Source organism: Uloborus diversus, chromosome 1, assembly GCF_026930045.1.
Source record: "Uloborus diversus isolate 005 chromosome 1, Udiv.v.3.1, whole genome shotgun sequence".
NCBI lineage: Eukaryota > Metazoa > Arthropoda > Arachnida > Araneae > Uloboridae > Uloborus > Uloborus diversus.
In genome coordinates, this window is record NC_072731.1 from 118256114 (window position 1) to 118274534 (window position 18421).

Genomic DNA, 18421 nt, shown 5'->3' on the forward strand with positions numbered 1-18421 from the left:
ACTTATTATATATATTATTTTCATTATATATTGATTTTTTTTTTCCCGAATTTTAGTCATTAAATTTTGGTAGCTACTTTTCTGGAAGAGACTGGGGAATGTATAAAACACTTTTTAAGCAAGTTCACTGCTTATTATTAGGTTTTTCCTTTGCAGTATGTTTTTCTTGCTGCTACCAACTGATGTTCTCAGGGATCGTGCTGAGGATTTCGAATTGTTTGCCAATAAATTAGCCAAATTTTGAAAGTTAGCCATATTTCAAAAGTCTTAGTCAATGACTAACTTTCACTCATTTTAATGTATTTTTGTCTGCAGAAATATTTAATCAGAGTGAGGAATAACTTAATTTTTGACAATTTTTTGAGGATAAGGACGGGTATATCCAGGAATTTTTGTCCGTTTTTAGGAATTTTGTGAGAAAAAAAATGCAAATTAAGTACAGTTTTTCCACATCTTATGTAATTTTCCCAAGGAAAAATGGCTAAAAACAACTCAATGTGATATTTATCATTCTTAAAAATATTTGAGAGTAGAAATAAAAACTTTTAATCAAGTAAAGATTGCATTCTTATCTTACTCCAATGTTTCAGACATCAAACTCAATATAACAAACGCGCTATTCACAAAGCATCCGCTAACAATTTCTACTCGGTAGCCACGCTGTGCACTCGATATCCAATCAGCAAGAGGCGCAAATACAGTGGCGCAAAGAGGCGAGAGACAAACATCCTTCCACCAATCCGATGGAGGGTAATATTCCGATCTGATGCTAACGCGCATGCGCGCACCTCATTCTGCTCCGAGTGGTCTGAGGATTAAACAACTTTCAGTGATTGCTAGTCTGAGAGTTTTGTGAAAGTTTCGTTTTTATGGGTTTGAATTTAGCGAAGGATCGGTTTTTAGGGGTCCGAATTTTGTGAACGGACCTAATTTTTATCTTGGTTTGACATCTGAAGGGAGATTTTTCTCTTCTGTGTATATTTTAGAGAATTTTCTGTTCGGCAATAAAATCGCCAAATTTGAATTTTTTTCGCCGAATTGACGATTTTATCACATTTAGTGCATTGGCAAATGCTTAACGCGATCCCTGTGTTATGATTTAAAAAATTGATTGAACTTAAAAGTGATTAAAGACCTGTTTTGGTTTTTTTTATGATAAAGAATTTTGTAAAGGCATTGCAAAACGGACCCAATTTGCAGTTGAATGGACCCCTGGATGTATATTATTGGTATTTTATTTATTGCCTAGTACCCACTTCGAAACTAATTATATATATTTTTTGAAATAGGTACTTAACAGGAATGGTTGATAAGCGCACACTTGAAAAATATGAACGAGAAGCAAAAGAAAAAAATAGAGAATCCTGGTACCTTTCCTGGGCTCTTGACACAAATCAAGTTAGTAAACATATTTGTTCTAAATGTACTGCGTTACAAATTCGTATAAAATGTTATTGATCCACTTCAAATTTAACATAAAATATGCATTTTGCTCTTTAAACTTAAAAGCATTTTTGATCATATAGTTTTTCTTTTTTCTTTTCATAAAATTTGGAAAATTTAGCTAAACTTCATTTCAATGCTTAAAACAATAAACTAATTTTTCATATAAGAAAAATTGCCTAAATATAATTGCTCAAGACTGCTGTAAGTACTGTCAACCCTCCTATAATGAACCTTCAGCAAGCTGGCTTAAGAGATCGCTATAACTGAGAGTTTGCTACATCAGATTTTTTTTTAATTTAATTAATGCAATCTGAGCTTATTCTATAATGAATCTTTGCATTAACACCTCGGAAGAAACATGTCAGCCTTATTTATTTTGCTTACTCAACTGTTTCTAGTTAGGGTTTCAAATCCCAAATCCTACAGGATCCCACATGATATTTAGCGGAATTACGAGCAAAATCCTGCGGGATTTCCAACCCTGCAAACTTTTTCCATGTGAACATGTTTTGGCTTTTCCCGCTCATAAAACGACTATTTTCACAAGCATCATTTGAAATTCGAATCACTTTTCTTGCATATCTGCAAGAACAGCAAGAAGAACTCTGTCTCATATGATGAGTTGTGGATTTACCATTTAAGAACACAATAAAAATAGAGTAAATTTTTCTGAGAATGAATTGGTATTCTCATTCGAACTTTCAGTTTTAATGCTTTCAACAATTGAGAAAATGCGAATAATTTGAAAACTTTTTTGAAAACCATGACTAAAATTTAAAATCAAAAAAATTACACTTTAGAAACTAGTATGTTGTGGCCATCACGAAACTTTCTTCTATATTTTTCCTTTTTCTGATCCCTCCCCATGCTTGACGAGGAAGCAATATTCCTAACAAAAACAAAATTACACATGCAAAAACTTGACGACCATCCCAATGTCTGAATTATTGTAAAAACAGAACAAAGAGCGAAAATTGAAAGTTACTTTAAAAGCCTTACTTGAATTAATTACAAATATTTTATTTATTAACAAACATAAGATGGCAACAGTTAAAAATTTTAAATCATTGAGATAATATATCCGATCATTTCCATACAATTAAAATCACGAGAAATACGCAGACGACAATCTATTACGATTTATCTTTCTTATTGTTGCATTAATAAAGCTATTTTTATTCGCAAAAAAAAATCAACACGTCTTGGAGCGATCGGCGTCAAAATTGAACCAAAGCCTGTTTACGTATGGATTCACATATATTCCAAATTTCAACCAGAACGTAGCATTACTTCTTGAGATAGGGCACTCAAAATGGAAAAAAAAGAACGGGTGATTGCGCTACCCCCTTTTTAGCTGTTGACACAAAAATAAAATCAGTTCTTATACCCACTAAGGGCTACTTGCCGATAAATTTTTCTTTCATTCCGTTCATTATTTCTTGAGATACAGCAGTCACAATTGACGACAAAAAACGTTCTATAGCTCAACCCCCGTTTGAGTTATTGACACCAAAATTGAATCAGCACCTGTTCCTGTTAATACCAACATATGGACCAAATTTTGTTTGATTCCGCCAGTTACTTCCTGAGGAATAGCAAGCACGCGTAACTCGAAAAACGTCCCATTGCTCCACCCCCTTGGAGGAATTCGCGCCAAAAACTAATGGGCACAAGTTCACATAGGGGCACATATGTGTACTAAATTTAGTTCGATTTCATGCGGTAGTTTTTGTTGTAGAGCGGCCACAAAAAACTGGTCACACACAGACGTGACACACATACATACACACACACACACAGACAGACAGACATTTTCCAAAAATGGTCGAAATGGACTCAGCACACCTCAAAACGTTCGAATCCGTCAAAATTCGAAATTCGAAAATTTGCACGAATCCAATACTTTCTTCTATATATTAGATATAGAAGAAAGTAAAAATAGGAAAGAGTATTACTGATTGCAAAACCCGCTGCAGTAATCTGAAGGCAATGTTAGAGCACTTCTGAAAGCTTTAAGGAAAGCATAAAAAACCTTTGACTTACAAAAAGGGCACACTATTTTTTTCCAAAGAAGGAAGCAAGGAAAAACTTGACAATTATGTATTTAGCTTGACTCGAAATATGATTTTAGAGAGGTGCAGACATGCCTTTGAAACTAACCCATGCAAAGTTTCAGCTTCCAAGACACAAATCATGAGGATCCAGGATACAATAAACTCCGAATTATCCACAAGTCAATCAACAATCGGAAACATGTATTTTCCCAGTAAAATAGCAAAAACCGATAGCTGTTTTTTGGTCAAAAAATTGCAAATTCAAACTCAGTTTTTGTTTTATTTATTTATTTTTTGTGCTTTCTTCATTGTATATACACTTGATTTTTATTGATGCTAAGTTTTATTGTGCAAAATATGCAAAACATTTTACTGTTCTGTATATATATTCGCTGTGTGAAGAAAGTATTATGCAACAATACTGTTAAGTTTTTCATAAAGGACAGTTTTTACCTTATTTGTCACTCATTTTAACCTTTTTTGCGACTTATCCATGATTTTTCTTATCCGCGGCCATTTGTGCCACGCAATTCCTCGGTGTCTTGTTGCGCGATTAATTTTGAGAAATTATACGAAAACCAAAGAGAAAGCGATTTTAGGCCGTGGAAGTGGAAGCATCGCTGCCGCGCATAACATCAGACCAACGACTGCCTTGAATGCCCGAGAACCAAAAATTTAAAAGAGACTTACCCGGGGGTGGTGTGTTAGTTGACGATAGGAAGCACAAAAATAATTACCATACATTCTTTATTCAACGTTACTTCAAAGCAGACATGAAGATAGGCACTAGGCGTGGTGATCACCAGAACATTTCACTTAGTATAAAAAAAACAAATGTGAGGAATACAGACTTAAGAGTTCATGAATGGAGCTGGGTTTTGTTGCTAAGTTCGTTAACGATCAAAAAAAGGTAGAGTTCTCGCGGAGAGTGGTGGAATATTTAAATTGAAATGGAAGAAGGACGTACAGTTCGCTATGAATATGGTGGGATGTTATCGAGGGATGGCTTTTGATAAAAAAAAAATGTCCGTTGCAGGCCGATGTACGTTGAGACGAAAATGGTGCAGGCTGTAATCACCATGGTGACAACGTTGAGCTCGTCACACGCTTAAAAAGGAATCAGGATACTTTCAAGGTAATTGCGGATCCATGCCGTCACCTCATGGTATGTAGATCATCGAAGAAGTAGTTACATTAAGGGGACGATTCAGGTGCACTCTGCGTGCCGCCATCGGACGCCATCATTCAAACAGGTGATGGATCATCAATGCACTCATCTTCAGCTGCGACGAAGTACGGTCTTGATTAATATATTTCAAACATATATTGAAAAAATGAAACGTTCACCTCATGTTGAGGTTATTAACGATTTTGCGGCGAGCAACGGCCGTCCCCAGACGCCGTGCACCGATGCTTCATTATCGCCATCTTAGAAAAAAAAACCGGAGCCGCAGAAAATGCGACCGAGCGGACAGAGAGCAGCAAGTAGAGTGAAGTCGGGTGGAAAAATGAATCGGCAAATGAGCGATCAGATCCGGGTACGCGGTGATGCGCGGGAACCAATGAGTGCGTTTGGCGCCCAAACAACGAAGGGAAGGGGACGCTACGCCATTTTAATGGCCGACAAGAAGATGCAAAAAAAATCAGATCGACGCTTGAAAAATTGACAAAAAGCTAAACGATGGGAAAAGTGAATAAGTCATATTTTGATATCGTAAAGTGTGCGAAATTTAACGGTGGGGAACGCGGGGAAAACGGTGGAATGCACAAGAAAATAAAAAAACAACAAAATGGGGGAAGAAAACGATTAAAATGACCGAAAACATGGGAAAAATGTAAATGGGTAAAAAATGTGATATGCATTATCACATACACTGGCAAAGCAAAAGAAAAAAAAAGAGAAAAAAAAGAAAATTTTAAGTCCAGCTCCAATTTACCGAAACTTTACACAACAAATTCATACATCATATATATTCAAATGCATAAAGAGTTGTAACATCCAAAAAAAAGACATGGGATACAGTTTATACTATCGTCAAGGTAGAAAATGGGTAAGTCAAAGAAAATGAACTGTTTGCATTTTCTTTTTGCATGTCATGATTGCACCCTGCTCACACAACAAATTGCCACACACGACCAACCAAAAGGACAAAAAAAGTACACACAGTTGTGATTACGTGAACAACACATAGCATACCAAGAGTTAAAAATATAAACATTCAAAAAAAATTCACAACAACCCAACACATGTAGAAGGTATGAATACAAAAAAATGCAATAACCCTCAAATATGACCATTCTCGATATGCATTAAATTATACAGAAACATATTAATGCACAAAAAACATTAGAATCATTATCTTGACTATCTATGTCACGTGTTACACATTAGGGTAACATGAGTAAAAAATTTCAAGTAGAAATTTTTTTTTTTTTTTTTTTTTAAACAGTTCATATTGTTAAAGAGTTCAACAGCGTAGTGCACCAAATTACCAGGAGCACACTGAGTACAAAATTTGTATTTGAAAAAAAAATTGAATGTTGAAGACACACTAAGATTGAGACGGACAAATTCATAAGCATGAAGAGTAAGACATAATAAGGAAAACCGGTTGTAGATATTAGGACATAATCGAGAGATTGACATTATTATGTGGAGGAAAAATTGTTACGCACATGTTGACATACATATGTTGGTACCAACAGCAAAAAATATGACAGCGTCCTGTCATACGTAAAAATTAAAAAAAACACATAAGAATACATTTCAAAAAATAGAAAAAATGAGATCGACTTGCCTTGTATTAACAATAAATTCTCATCACTGTGCCCCTCAATGAAAACAAACATAGGGGAGAAAAAAATACGTTCATAAAAGACATAGAGAGAATCACAAGCAAAATGATACGGATTCCGGAATTACAATCACGACCAGCACGACTGCCCGTACATAACAGCAAGTGGCACACCCTATGATTAAATTACTTACAACTACGGAGAAAGTAACGGGTTTGTTGACTGGGATGCTGAGGTTGGTGGGACACATTGTTATCTGTGTTAACAGACATTAAATTGCTTTTGCGAGGTGGGGCTAAACGTAAACGATTGACATGAATTACAAAAGGTTGCGCGGAGTCATCACCTAAGAGTTTAATTTTACAATTTACATCCCCTACATTGCTTACAACAGTATAAGGACCATCAAATCTAGGTTTAAAAGTGTCAGCCGACTTCATGTATACAATATCATTTTGTTTAAAATTTCGACTGTGAGAAGCAGGCAATTGCCTATTGTTTTGATTGATCTGTTTGAGTTGTAAAGAAGAGTACGCCTCCTCATAGATTAGGCGAAGATCCTGCAGAACATTTTGTATATAATGTGAGGTGTTAAGAAATCGAGGTTGCACGTCATTATCAAAAGTGTCAAAAAACAAGGATAGTTCCCTTCCCAAGTGCAACATGTTAGGAGTGAAACCAGTAGATGAATGAGTTGTCCCATTATATATAGACATGTGAACCATAACAGCAACTTCTAAAGACACATTCTGCTCGAGTAAAGACAGTAAACTAGACTTGATTTGACTATTAATTCTCTCAGAAATCGAATTGGACTGGGGATGAGCACGAGAAGAATGCTGAATTGTAACACCTAAGGCCTTGTTCAGAGAGTGAAATACATCACTGTCAAACTGACGGCCTAAATCTGACAGAATATACGACATTCTACCATATAGAGAAATGTAATTCAACATGTGCTTAACTATTGTGTTGGCAGTAATATTTTTACAAGGATAAAGGACAACGTGACGAGAAAAATGATCAGTAACCGTCAAAATATATCCATATTGGCGAATTGGACCTACCAGGTCGATTGAACAGAACTCACCAGGTCTCCTCGGAATCCAAATATTTTGCAATGGGGCGGGTTTAATGGAATAGGGCTTCAGTCGAATACAAAAATCACATGATAAAACAAAATTCGACACATCCCGATACATTCCTAACCAAAAATATTTACTAACAACTACCTCATACGTTTTCTTTATTCCGGTGTGAGAAATGTGACAAATTTGCAAAACTTTAGCTTTCAATGTGTCGGGAACAACAATAGTAGGTAAACAAGTTTTGTTGCGAACATGCATTAATAGGTTTGTAGTTGGACAAATGAAAAAATCCTTAAGCTTGTGAGCATGATGCAGATTAGGCTTTTGCAAAAAGGAAACAGCTTCTTTAATGTACGGATCATTAAGTTGCTCACGTAAAAAGGTTTTAATAGATATTTCATTATGTGCATCAGTTTGGGCACACACAAATGAATGAGAGCTTAAATTATGACCAGACTGAGGTTCACATAGGGAAGTAGGGTGCGGTCTCAAATAATTAACCACATTAGTGGATTCAACACAAGGAGTATTAGAGGGTATATCACACTGCATATTGTCAGGGGTGGAAATATCAGTGAAGGGAAGGATCAACTCCTTATCCGCATTGGGTTGAAGAGCTGATTCATGTAAATTGGGGTCAGGGCTCCGAGAACAGAAATCTGCTAAAATATTCTGAGGGCCAGGGATATATGAAAAAGTATAGGAATATTGACCAATTTCTAACAACCAACGAGTAACAACATCGGCTGGCGAGGTTACATTGCTGTAACGCTCTAAGGGCTTACTGTCAGACATGAGAATAAATCTTCTATTAAAGAGGTATGTCTTGAATGCTGTCATTCCTTTATATATAGCATACAACTCGAGTTTAATTGGAGGATAATTACGTTCAGACTTTGACAAAGCTTTACTAAAATAAGACACGGGTTTTAGAATACCATCTCTCTTTTGCATCAATACAGCAGCAATTCCCTGAAGTGAAGCATCTGTATTTAAATAGAAATCATCATTCCAATTTGGAAGAACCACAAAAGGCTGCTTAAAAAAGGTAGACTGGAGATCATCAAAAGCTTTTTGGTGAACATCATTCCATTCAAAAGGTTTATTTTTTGCGGTTAATTGTGTCAAAACATGGGTGCGTTCAGCATACTTGTGAATTAAATGCCTATAAAATCCACATAACCCCAAGAATTTCTTGACCTGTCGCACTGTGCGAGGTGGGGCAAATTTGGTAATTTTGGCAATATTAGAAGTAATAGGTTGAATACAGTTGTGTGATATATGAAATCCCAAATAATCAATTTCGGTCTGGAAAAAAACACATTTAGATGGCGATAAAGTTAGATTATGTTTGGAGAGAACAGAAAAGACAGCCTCGAGCTTAGATACCATCTGGTCAAAGTTTTCGGCACAAACCAAAAAGTCGTCTTGAAATGCATGAATTCCGTGAATTCCTAGCAATTTTAACTCATCAATTAACTGATCCACGGCAGATTGGAAAATGTTGCTACTTACCTTAAGGCCAAAGGGCAAACGGTTATGAGCAAAAGAGCCAAATTCGGTCGAGAAAGTCACAATATCTTGGAGATGATTGGGAAGGAGAATTTGCCAATAGGCCGAATGCAGATCTAAAACGGTATAGTACTTATAGGATGAGACGGCATTGATTAACGTAGAAATTTTGGGAAGTGGGTATGTGGAACTTTCGATGACGGAATTTAATAATCTTAAATCTAATGCCATACGGTACTTAGGTGGTTCATTAGGCCCAGATTTCTTACGTACCATTATCATCGGACTCGCATAGTGGCTCACATTTCTAGAAATAATTCCAGCCTCAATTAATTCATCCAATTCTTCCTGAACCTGTCCTTTTAACGCCTGAGGAATTTCAAAAGGTAAGGCCTTAATTGGATTATTGTTACGCAAAATGACTGAAGGAGTGACAATGTCAGAACACCCTAAAGCTTTGACAGATTTACTAAACACAGAAAAATTTTTCATCAAAATGTTTAATAAAATATCTTGTTGTGAAGTATTTAAGTGATCTAATTTAAAATCTGAAGGACTAAGTTCCTCTTTCCTGATTTTTAATACTTCGTCTGATGCAATAATTTGGTGACAAAATTGGGATTGATTGCTTGAGCATGTAGTTTCATTCAAAGAATCATTTAAAATTTCAAACTGTTCAGTGACATGACCCATTACCATACCTTTATTTAAATGAAGAGGATTGTTACCTATATTTCTGATAATAGAGGAGAAATTATGTTTCTCGACTAAGTGCACAGCGGGATGAATTTCACAAGTTATGTCATTAACGGTAGGAATAAAATAAATTTCAGATGATTTGACCGGTATGTCAGATAACGAAAAATTAGCAATGGCAGTTTCCCCCGGTTGGATAATTAATTTGTTTTTAAGAGCAACAGAAAAAGCCTTGTCACTATGCAGAGAATTAATTTTGGCCAAATGTTGTGAGATGTCAGTTTGAGGCATTAAAGGAGCTTTAAAATTATCAAAAGTGGCACTGCCGGTCTTAGTGTCAATTAACACATTGAAACGGGTTAAAAAATCATAACCTAATATCCCATAAAAAGAGGAAGGTGCAAAATCAGCAACAAAAAATGGGTGCTTAAAGAAATTTTTACCAATTTTAAATGAAACCTCAGCGCACGCAGAAAATGATAAGTTAGAATTTACAGTCCTGATTGTGACAGTGCGTGAGAGAAATCTGCATTTTGTCAAAGATTTTATCTGTTCGAAAACAGCTTTTGAAAATAAGCTGACCGAAGATCCTGAATCCAAAAGCATTGGGAATATCTCATGACCAATTGAAATATTAAGTATAGGTAAGTCGCTAACCTTGTTATCAGAATGAACATTAAAAATGGATTCGGATTGTTTGCATTGAGACTCATCAGGCTTTGAAAATTTCGACAAAAATTCCCCAATAGTATCTTTACCAATGGAGCTATTTAAAAAGGTATGTAAATCTGGATATGTATTATGTTTCTTACATTGAACAGATTCAGTCTCCTGTACACTAATATTTTGAGGGACCAGAGATGAGAAATCAGTTACCGAGGCCAAGCCGTCCCTCATGGATGACCCCCTCGCCAGTTTAAATTGTCTCCATTTTGTGTTGGAGTATTAAGTCTTACTTCCGGCGATGAAAATCTGTTTTGCGACGGAAATTGTTGGGGTGGAACAAAATGGTTGGGGAAATTAAAGTTACCACGTGGCCTAAATGGAATACGAGGTGCAAAGAAATTTTGACTTTGAGGCCTATTTTGACCTTGATTTGAGAAATTGTTAAGGGGTTGACCCCCATTGTAAATCCGACAATTAATCATTAAGTGGTTTGTTCTACCACAAAATACACAAAAAGTGTTATTAGAATTTTGAGAGACTTTTTGCTGGGGTTTGGGCAAAACAGTTTTCTCATTAACGGAAGAGACGCGAATGTACAAAGGACATTCAACAAGTGGGTGTGGACTTTCCCCACAAAGACGACAATTTGACATTAATTTAGTGACACATGTTGTTAAAGATCGTAAATTTTCGGCCAAGGCATCTATTTGCACTTGAGCACTAGTCATAGCATTTGTCAATTTTGGTTGGCCTGTTACATGTAAACAGTGTAACTTATTAGCCTTGTCGACTAAATCGGTAAACTTTGACGTGTCGACATCAAGTAGTTTGTCCTTGATATTCAATGGTAAAGCCGCCAAAAATTGGTAAGATTTTATTTGGGTGAGGGCAGCACTATCCGTAATAAAAGGATATGCTGAGTGAGCAGCACGTTCAACACGATGTGCTAAACTCTGAATACTCTCATGAGTTTCAAATTTGATATTTTGAAATTCTGAAAGGGACACAGAAGAAGGGGTATGCATTTTGAAAAATGCACGCAATTTGTCACAAGCCTGGTTAAAAGTCATAGACTCCAAGCAACTGGGATTGGTCGCAAAAAAATACAAGGCAGAGCCAGAAAGTTTTGACTTTAAAAACATAAGAGTCGTGGGATCATCCCAACCGTTTAAATTCTGCAAGTCCTTAATTTGTGATATAAAAAATTCAACAGTTTCTGGCTCGCCTGAATATGAGGGAATGGGGAAGTTAAAATTCCTACTCGCCACAGCACCTTGAGGTGACTCATTGGCCATATTCACACCTTGGGGTGGGTCGGTTTGAGTACTATCAGTTGACATGGCAACAAATGTGCCGTCTTTTACTTTAGCACAAAAATCAATGAGCATCTAATATAATTTTCACTTAATTCACACGGTGCAATCATGAGAAACAAAAAATTTTTAAATGCAAATATTGTTGAAAGCACATGCACACATGAGAATAAGTGCAACTAATAAAATAAAAATTGACATCAAATTTTTGAACTAAATTAAAAATATAAAATTAATATATCCCCCCATTAACATCACAGAAATACAAAGAGCCATATGAAAAAAACAACAAAAGTGCATATGCATTCAACTTCAGAAAAAAAAGGCATTCAAGACCTGGTCAAAAACGGCGCCATTTTGTCGTGATGCGCGCGATTAATTTTGTGAAATCATACGAAAACCAAAGAGAAAGCGATTTTAGGCCGTGGAAGTGGAAGCATCGCTGCCGCGCATAACATCAGACCAACGACTGCCTTGAATGCCCGAGAACCAAAATTTAAAAGAGACTTACCCGGGGGTGGTGTGTTAGTTGACGATAGGAAGCACAAAAATAATTACCATACATTCTTTATTCAACGTTACTTCAAAGCAGACATGAAGATAGGCACTAGGCGTGGTGATCACCAGAACATTTCACTTAGTATAAAAAAAACAAATGTGAGGAATACAGACTTAAGAGTTCATGAATGGAGCTGGGTTTTGTTGCTAAGTTCGTTAACGATCAAAAAAAGGTAGAGTTCTCGCGGAGAGTGGTGGAATATTTAAATTGAAATGGAAGAAGGACGTACAGTTCGCTATGAATATGGTGGGATGTTATCGAGGGATGGCTTTTGATAAAAAAAAAATGTCCGTTGCAGGCCGATGTACGTTGAGACGAAAATGGTGCAGGCTGTAATCACCATGGTGACAACGTTGAGCTCGTCACACGCTTAAAAAGGAATCAGGATACTTTCAAGGTAATTGCGGATCCATGCCGTCACCTCATGGTATGTAGATCATCGAAGAAGTAGTTACATTAAGGGGACGATTCAGGTGCACTCTGCGTGCCGCCATCGGACGCCATCATTCAAACAGGTGATGGATCATCAATGCACTCATCTTCAGCTGCGACGAAGTACGGTCTTGATTAATATATTTCAAACATATATGAAAAAATGAAACGTTCACCTCATGTTGAGGTTATTAACGATTTTGCGGCGAGCAACGGCCGTCCCCAGACGCCGTGCACCGATGCTTCATTATCGCCATCTTAGAAAAAAAAACCGGAGCCGCAGAAAATGCGACCGAGCGGACAGAGAGCAGCAAGTAGAGTGAAGTCGGGTGGAAAAATGAATCGGCAAATGAGCGATCAGATCCGGGTACGCGGTGATGCGCGGGAACCAATGAGTGCGTTTGGCGCCCAAACAACGAAGGGAAGGGGACGCTACGCCATTTTAATGGCCGACAAGAAGATGCAAAAAAATCAGATCGACGCTTGAAAAATTGACAAAAAGCTAAACGATGGGAAAAGTGAATAAGTCATATTTTGATATCGTAAAGTGTGCGAAATTTAACGGGGGAACGCGGGGAAAACGTGGAATGCACAAGAAAATAAAAAAACAACAAAATGGGGGAAGAAAACGATTAAAATGACCGAAAACATGGGAAAAATGTAAATGGGTAAAAAATGTGATATGCATTATCACACTCGGATAATGGGGAGTTTACTGTACCTCAAAAAGAAAGAGAAAAGTGAACTCTGAAAGGACATTCAATGTGGGAACCGCGCTAAACATGACAATTGGTTTCCCAAAGCTGAACCACCATTTTAGAGTCCTTTTTTTTTGAGTCTAGATCCTCAGGATTTGGGTCTTGGAAGCTGAAGTTTTGTATGGGTTGTTCAAAGGCATGTCTGCATCTCTATAAAATTTCATTAAAATCAGAGATGGTCGGGTGGAGACCACAAGGTCACTTGACATGGAAGGACTTAGTTTTTGACGCACCTTTTGCTAAGTTGCCTTTCAAAACCAGTGAGACTCAGCTTAAATAAAAGCGAACCGTTCTTACCTGCTATGATGTGCTTATGCAGAAAAATTTTGGGTCTTAAACAATGACGCAGATCTGGCACTCATGGTCTCTTGCTCTATGTACCAAGTGTGTCATCAAGCAGTTTGAAGCTCATTCATATACTCGGTTACTATATGAGGTTATTCTAGTTTGACAAATCCAAAACAAGGGGGAAACCTTAGTCTCTAAATGCTTAGCTACCCGAACACCAATTTAACTTTAGGACGCAAAAATCAATTGGGCTGAGGCATTTTAGAAAAAAAATTATATTTTTTAAACAAATAATCAAATATGTTTATTGAAGTTAGGACTAATATATCAGTTAAATACAACTTTATTTTACTGCCCAGAATTGCTATGAAGAGGGTATTCATTATAGAAAAATAAGGATCGTAAGGTCCTGTTATTAAACTTGTTAAAAAGAAGGAATTGCCATTAAACTTACAACAGTAAGATGGGTAAACAATTTTTTGTTTTTTATCTCCAACAGTAAACTATCTTTCTCAGTAAGAAGGGCAAGAAACGTAGGCCACGGCCATGTGCAGACCACAAGTTGGACCACACTGCTTTTAGCCATTGATTTGGTGTAAGAGTTTGACTTGTTTCTTTTGACTGCTTTAAAAAAATGAGGGGAAAAAAAGTTGACTAAAGATGTCTGAAATGAAATAAGTAACCGAATACTTAATTATTTATTTCCCCTCTTTTCTAGGAAGAGCGTGACAAAGGTAAAACAGTTGAAGTTGGAAGAGCATATTTTGAAACGGAAAATAAACATTTCACTCTACTTGATGCTCCAGGCCACAGAAGTTTTGTACCTAACATGATTGGTGGAGCCTGTCAGGCAGATTTAGCTGTTCTAGTAAGTTTCTCTTTGTTATGTTATATCAAAATTATGTAATTTTTGATTTTGTTTTTTATTTTAAATTGATGTGTTACGATGTTGCAACGTTATTACAATAGCATTAGAAATAAAATAATGCGTAGAGTTCTGGTGATACAATACACATGTTTTTTTAGATTAGGGATGCGTCAGGTAGTGATTTTGCCGGATACTGGATAGTAAGATATCCAGCTCTACATTTGCTTTCAGTTCCATTAAATGTTTATTTTTTAGACAATGCTTTTTTGAAAAGTTAGTCACAAACTTGTTTCACTCATCATTTTTAAAAAACATGTTATGAATTGAATATGTTTAAGAATGTTTTTTTATAGCCTCACTATTTTAATGCATTGTATAATTTAACAATGTTGTGTTCAGAAAGAAACATGAAAACCTTTTTGTTCTTTTTTTTTTTTTTTTTTGAACTTGAACTTGAACTTGAACTGAAGGTTTTTGAAGAAAAACTTTAGACATAAAATATTTCTTCGTATACTCATGGTTTAAACTCGTCTAAGTATTAACTTAAGTTTTTAGAACTTTTCTCTTTTATGATCCATTTGAACAAAATTTGTCTGTGTAATACTACCATAAAGTATTTTATTATGAAAATACATGTTTCAAACTATGCTGAATTACATTCAGCATAGTTTGAAACAGAGCATTAATCCCTCAATTGGTTTAAACAGAGTCTACTTCCACATGGATCTTCCTTCCCAGGTGAACAAGAAATCAGATGCACCGGCTTATTTGAAACAATTGGCTTTAGAAGTGATAAACAATATCCCTGAGGACTCTATTTTAATGTATACGGATGGTAGAAAGGATGAACATAACTGCTCTGGTAGTGGTGTTTATATCTTATTCCAAGGGTGTGCAACAAAATTAAGCAGAAGAAATCCAGACTGTTGCTCAGTTTTTAGAAGCAAGCTTATTGCTATCGATGAGGGGCTGGGTTCAATTTTGTCTTCTCCCGGCTCTTCAGCCGTTTGGATTCTGTCAGATAGCCGAAGTTCCATCCAGTACCTCTCTAATTGAAAAAGAGATGCAAAGTCCCCCTGGACTGTCCCTCCTACCCATAATTGGTACCAGGCGAAGTGCCCGGGAGGTGCATTATCTCTCAAGTGTGGTAGGCGAGTTCAGACGATCATCACTAGGCTCATTGGTGGTCACCTAAAATCATTGATTTTATGCAGTGGAAAAAAGACTTTTCCAACCTGTGTGAAGTGTGCCAACCATCAGACCACCCCCGAAAATATACTGAATTGTCTGGGATTTTCAAGATTGGATCTTTTGGCGGATCCAATGTTGGTGTTGGATTTTTTGAGAGTGACGAATTTCATAGACCTGGTTTAGCGCTGCTAAACACCGGAGATTTGCAACAACAGTATTTTACTCACAATATATCTCTTGTAAGTTAATTTTCACAATAAAACCAGGCATTTTTTTTTCAAATTATTGATTATTAGCAGTACCTGCACAGCAATGCCCGTGCTAAAATTTTAATGGAAGTCCGTTGAATAAAAAAATTGATGCCCCCCTTCGCCTCTTAAATGATCATTTTTCTTTGTATAAAATGCGTACACACCTTTTCAAAAGAAAAACTATTAAAATTTCTTTGGAATTTTAAACTTTTCGTCAAATCATTAAATTAGATTTACAGTTGCTTTAAAACTCTATTTAGCTAGTGAAGCCGTTTTCACTGCAACTTAAAAAAAATTGCCAAATAAACAAAAAAAGACATCAAATAATATTTTTCAAATGTAAAAATAGTTCCGCAACCCTATTGTTTATCGCCGAACTCTTCCAGCAACCACACTATCATAATCCATCCATCTAAGAAAAAAAAAATTCCAGTGGAACATTCAAAAACCATTGTCGGAAAAAAAGAAAATGTCGTACATTTCACTCGGATAAAAACAAATCAAAAGTTTCTTTTCTTTCAAAACAATGAATTACATTTACGGTTACTTTAAATCAATAATCCTAGACTGAAGTGCCCAGCGCCTAACATGCCAGGCGACCCCGCTACCAGAACCCAGCCCTTTTGTGAGTGAAGTGGATGTTTTTTCTTCGGCAATAATAAATGTTTCGCCAAACAAACAAAAAAGTATAAAATCACATTAACAGTAGCTTTCAAATCTTTATATATTAAGAGCTGCATTGCCCGCTTTGCCCGATTTACCTTAAAAATAAAAATTGTGTCAAGTGACATATATTCAACAATCAGTTTTAATTAAAAAAAAAAAAAACACCATGCAAAATTACCCTTCAAAACAATGACGATAGATATTAAAATACTTTTAAGAAATTAAAATGTGAATGATGGATTTTAAAAGCATAACCATGGAAACACGAAATAAAATAAGTTTTAGAAATTAAATGTGAAATAAGGAAAGAAACAATGGATTCAAAAATAGTGTTCACTCTAGGAAAAAAAGGTCAGTCTGACCTTTGAAAGGGGCACTTTTTTAAAAAAGGGCACTATTTCAACGCGGTGTCCCGCACCCAAGACCAATGATGCATCACTCAAAAAGTACTGAGCGCCCCCCCCCCCCAAATTTAAGAGGAGGAATAACACTTAAAACACCTTGCAAAAATTCAAACAGTCCAGTCTGCACCATGATCCACCCTTGATCGCCGTCACCACTGATTTTAGTATTAAATATGGTTTCATCCAGAAAACGCACTTGTCTTCAGAATAGGGTTAGCTCACCCCTCCCCCCTCCCACACACAAATGCCAACTAAGCTAAGCACATTTTCCACACTCCATAGGAACATTTAGCTAATGCTGAAACTTGACTTTGGGTGTTTTTCAACACTTTTCAGGCCATAATTTTAACTACCTATAAGAGTAAAAAAAATTCTAGGCATTTCAAAACCCTTTGAATTTCAATTTAAGAACAGTATTTAATTACTGATCTCCCCTTCCTACAAAAGAAACTGCCTATTAATGTGCATTGTGCCATTAAGTATTTTAGTAGACATCAAAATCGTGATGAGTGTAAATTCTCCTTTTTTAAATATATTACATTTCAAATAGAATAAATAACTTAAAATACTGTGTGCAGTGCTTCAAAAATGTAGTGGTAGCAAGTCGCCCTGTCAATGCAATATGTTTCCATTTCAAACGGTTTTTTTGGGTGGGGAGGGCGCTGGGGGTGGGGGGTTAAAAATCCAAGATATTAAAAAAATACCCTTGCATTTTAGCCCAGTGAGCTTTGTACTATGTTCTTCTTAGGAAACAATCAGAAAGTTAACTTTCCAGAAACAGATGTGAAAAGATTGCTACACAATCACTACCAATGCGCTAAAATTAGCTAAGCCTAATTTCATCGTGCAAACGAAAAACGGGCACAAAGGGCTGAAATGTTAGGAAAATGTCCTATTCCCTCTCTCATTGTTGATTCTCTGAAGATCAAGGATGGGAAGGAATGAAACAAAGATCTCTCCCTTTCCAGAGGACCCTACTCCTTCCCACAACCTTTCAAAAACCCACCCTCAGTAGAAGGAAGAACATGCCTTTGTTTCCTACTGATAAATCTGTTTGAATTCTGAGAATCTCATCCCCTCTTTGCCTAGGTATTTGCTTCTTTTGTTTATGGGGCCGTTTTCAGGATGAAATTCTGGGAACAAGAATAAGGCATGGGCGTTTTTGCAGCCGATCGCTGGACAAATAAAATTGCACCGATATCGCGGCAGGTCGAAACGATGGTTGAGGCATCTTTCTAAAAACACAGACTTATTTTTGAACAACAAAAACTTATTTTTGAAAAGGGCGGGGCGCTTTTCGCGATCTAAAAGAAAGGCAGGGCGCATTCTGCTGATATGGAAAAGGGCAGGGCGCTGCGCCCTTCAAAAACGGCCTAGCGGGAACACTATTCAAAAAGTATAACCGTGGAAATGCAAAAATAAAATGGTTGACA

At 36.5% G+C, this 18421-nt stretch overlaps 1 protein-coding gene across 1 annotated transcript in view; it reads left to right on the plus strand.

Annotated features, from left to right (window-relative positions):
• The window catches only part of LOC129231698 (eukaryotic peptide chain release factor GTP-binding subunit ERF3A-like), a 79997-nt gene that overhangs the window by 23026 nt on the left and 38550 nt on the right, over positions 1 to 18421 (plus strand). The window contains exons 5-6 of the mRNA XM_054866065.1: positions 1290 to 1398; positions 14327 to 14476. Coding sequence (XP_054722040.1) covers positions 1290 to 1398; positions 14327 to 14476 — 259 coding nt within the window. The remainder of the gene's footprint in view (positions 1 to 1289; positions 1399 to 14326; positions 14477 to 18421) is intronic.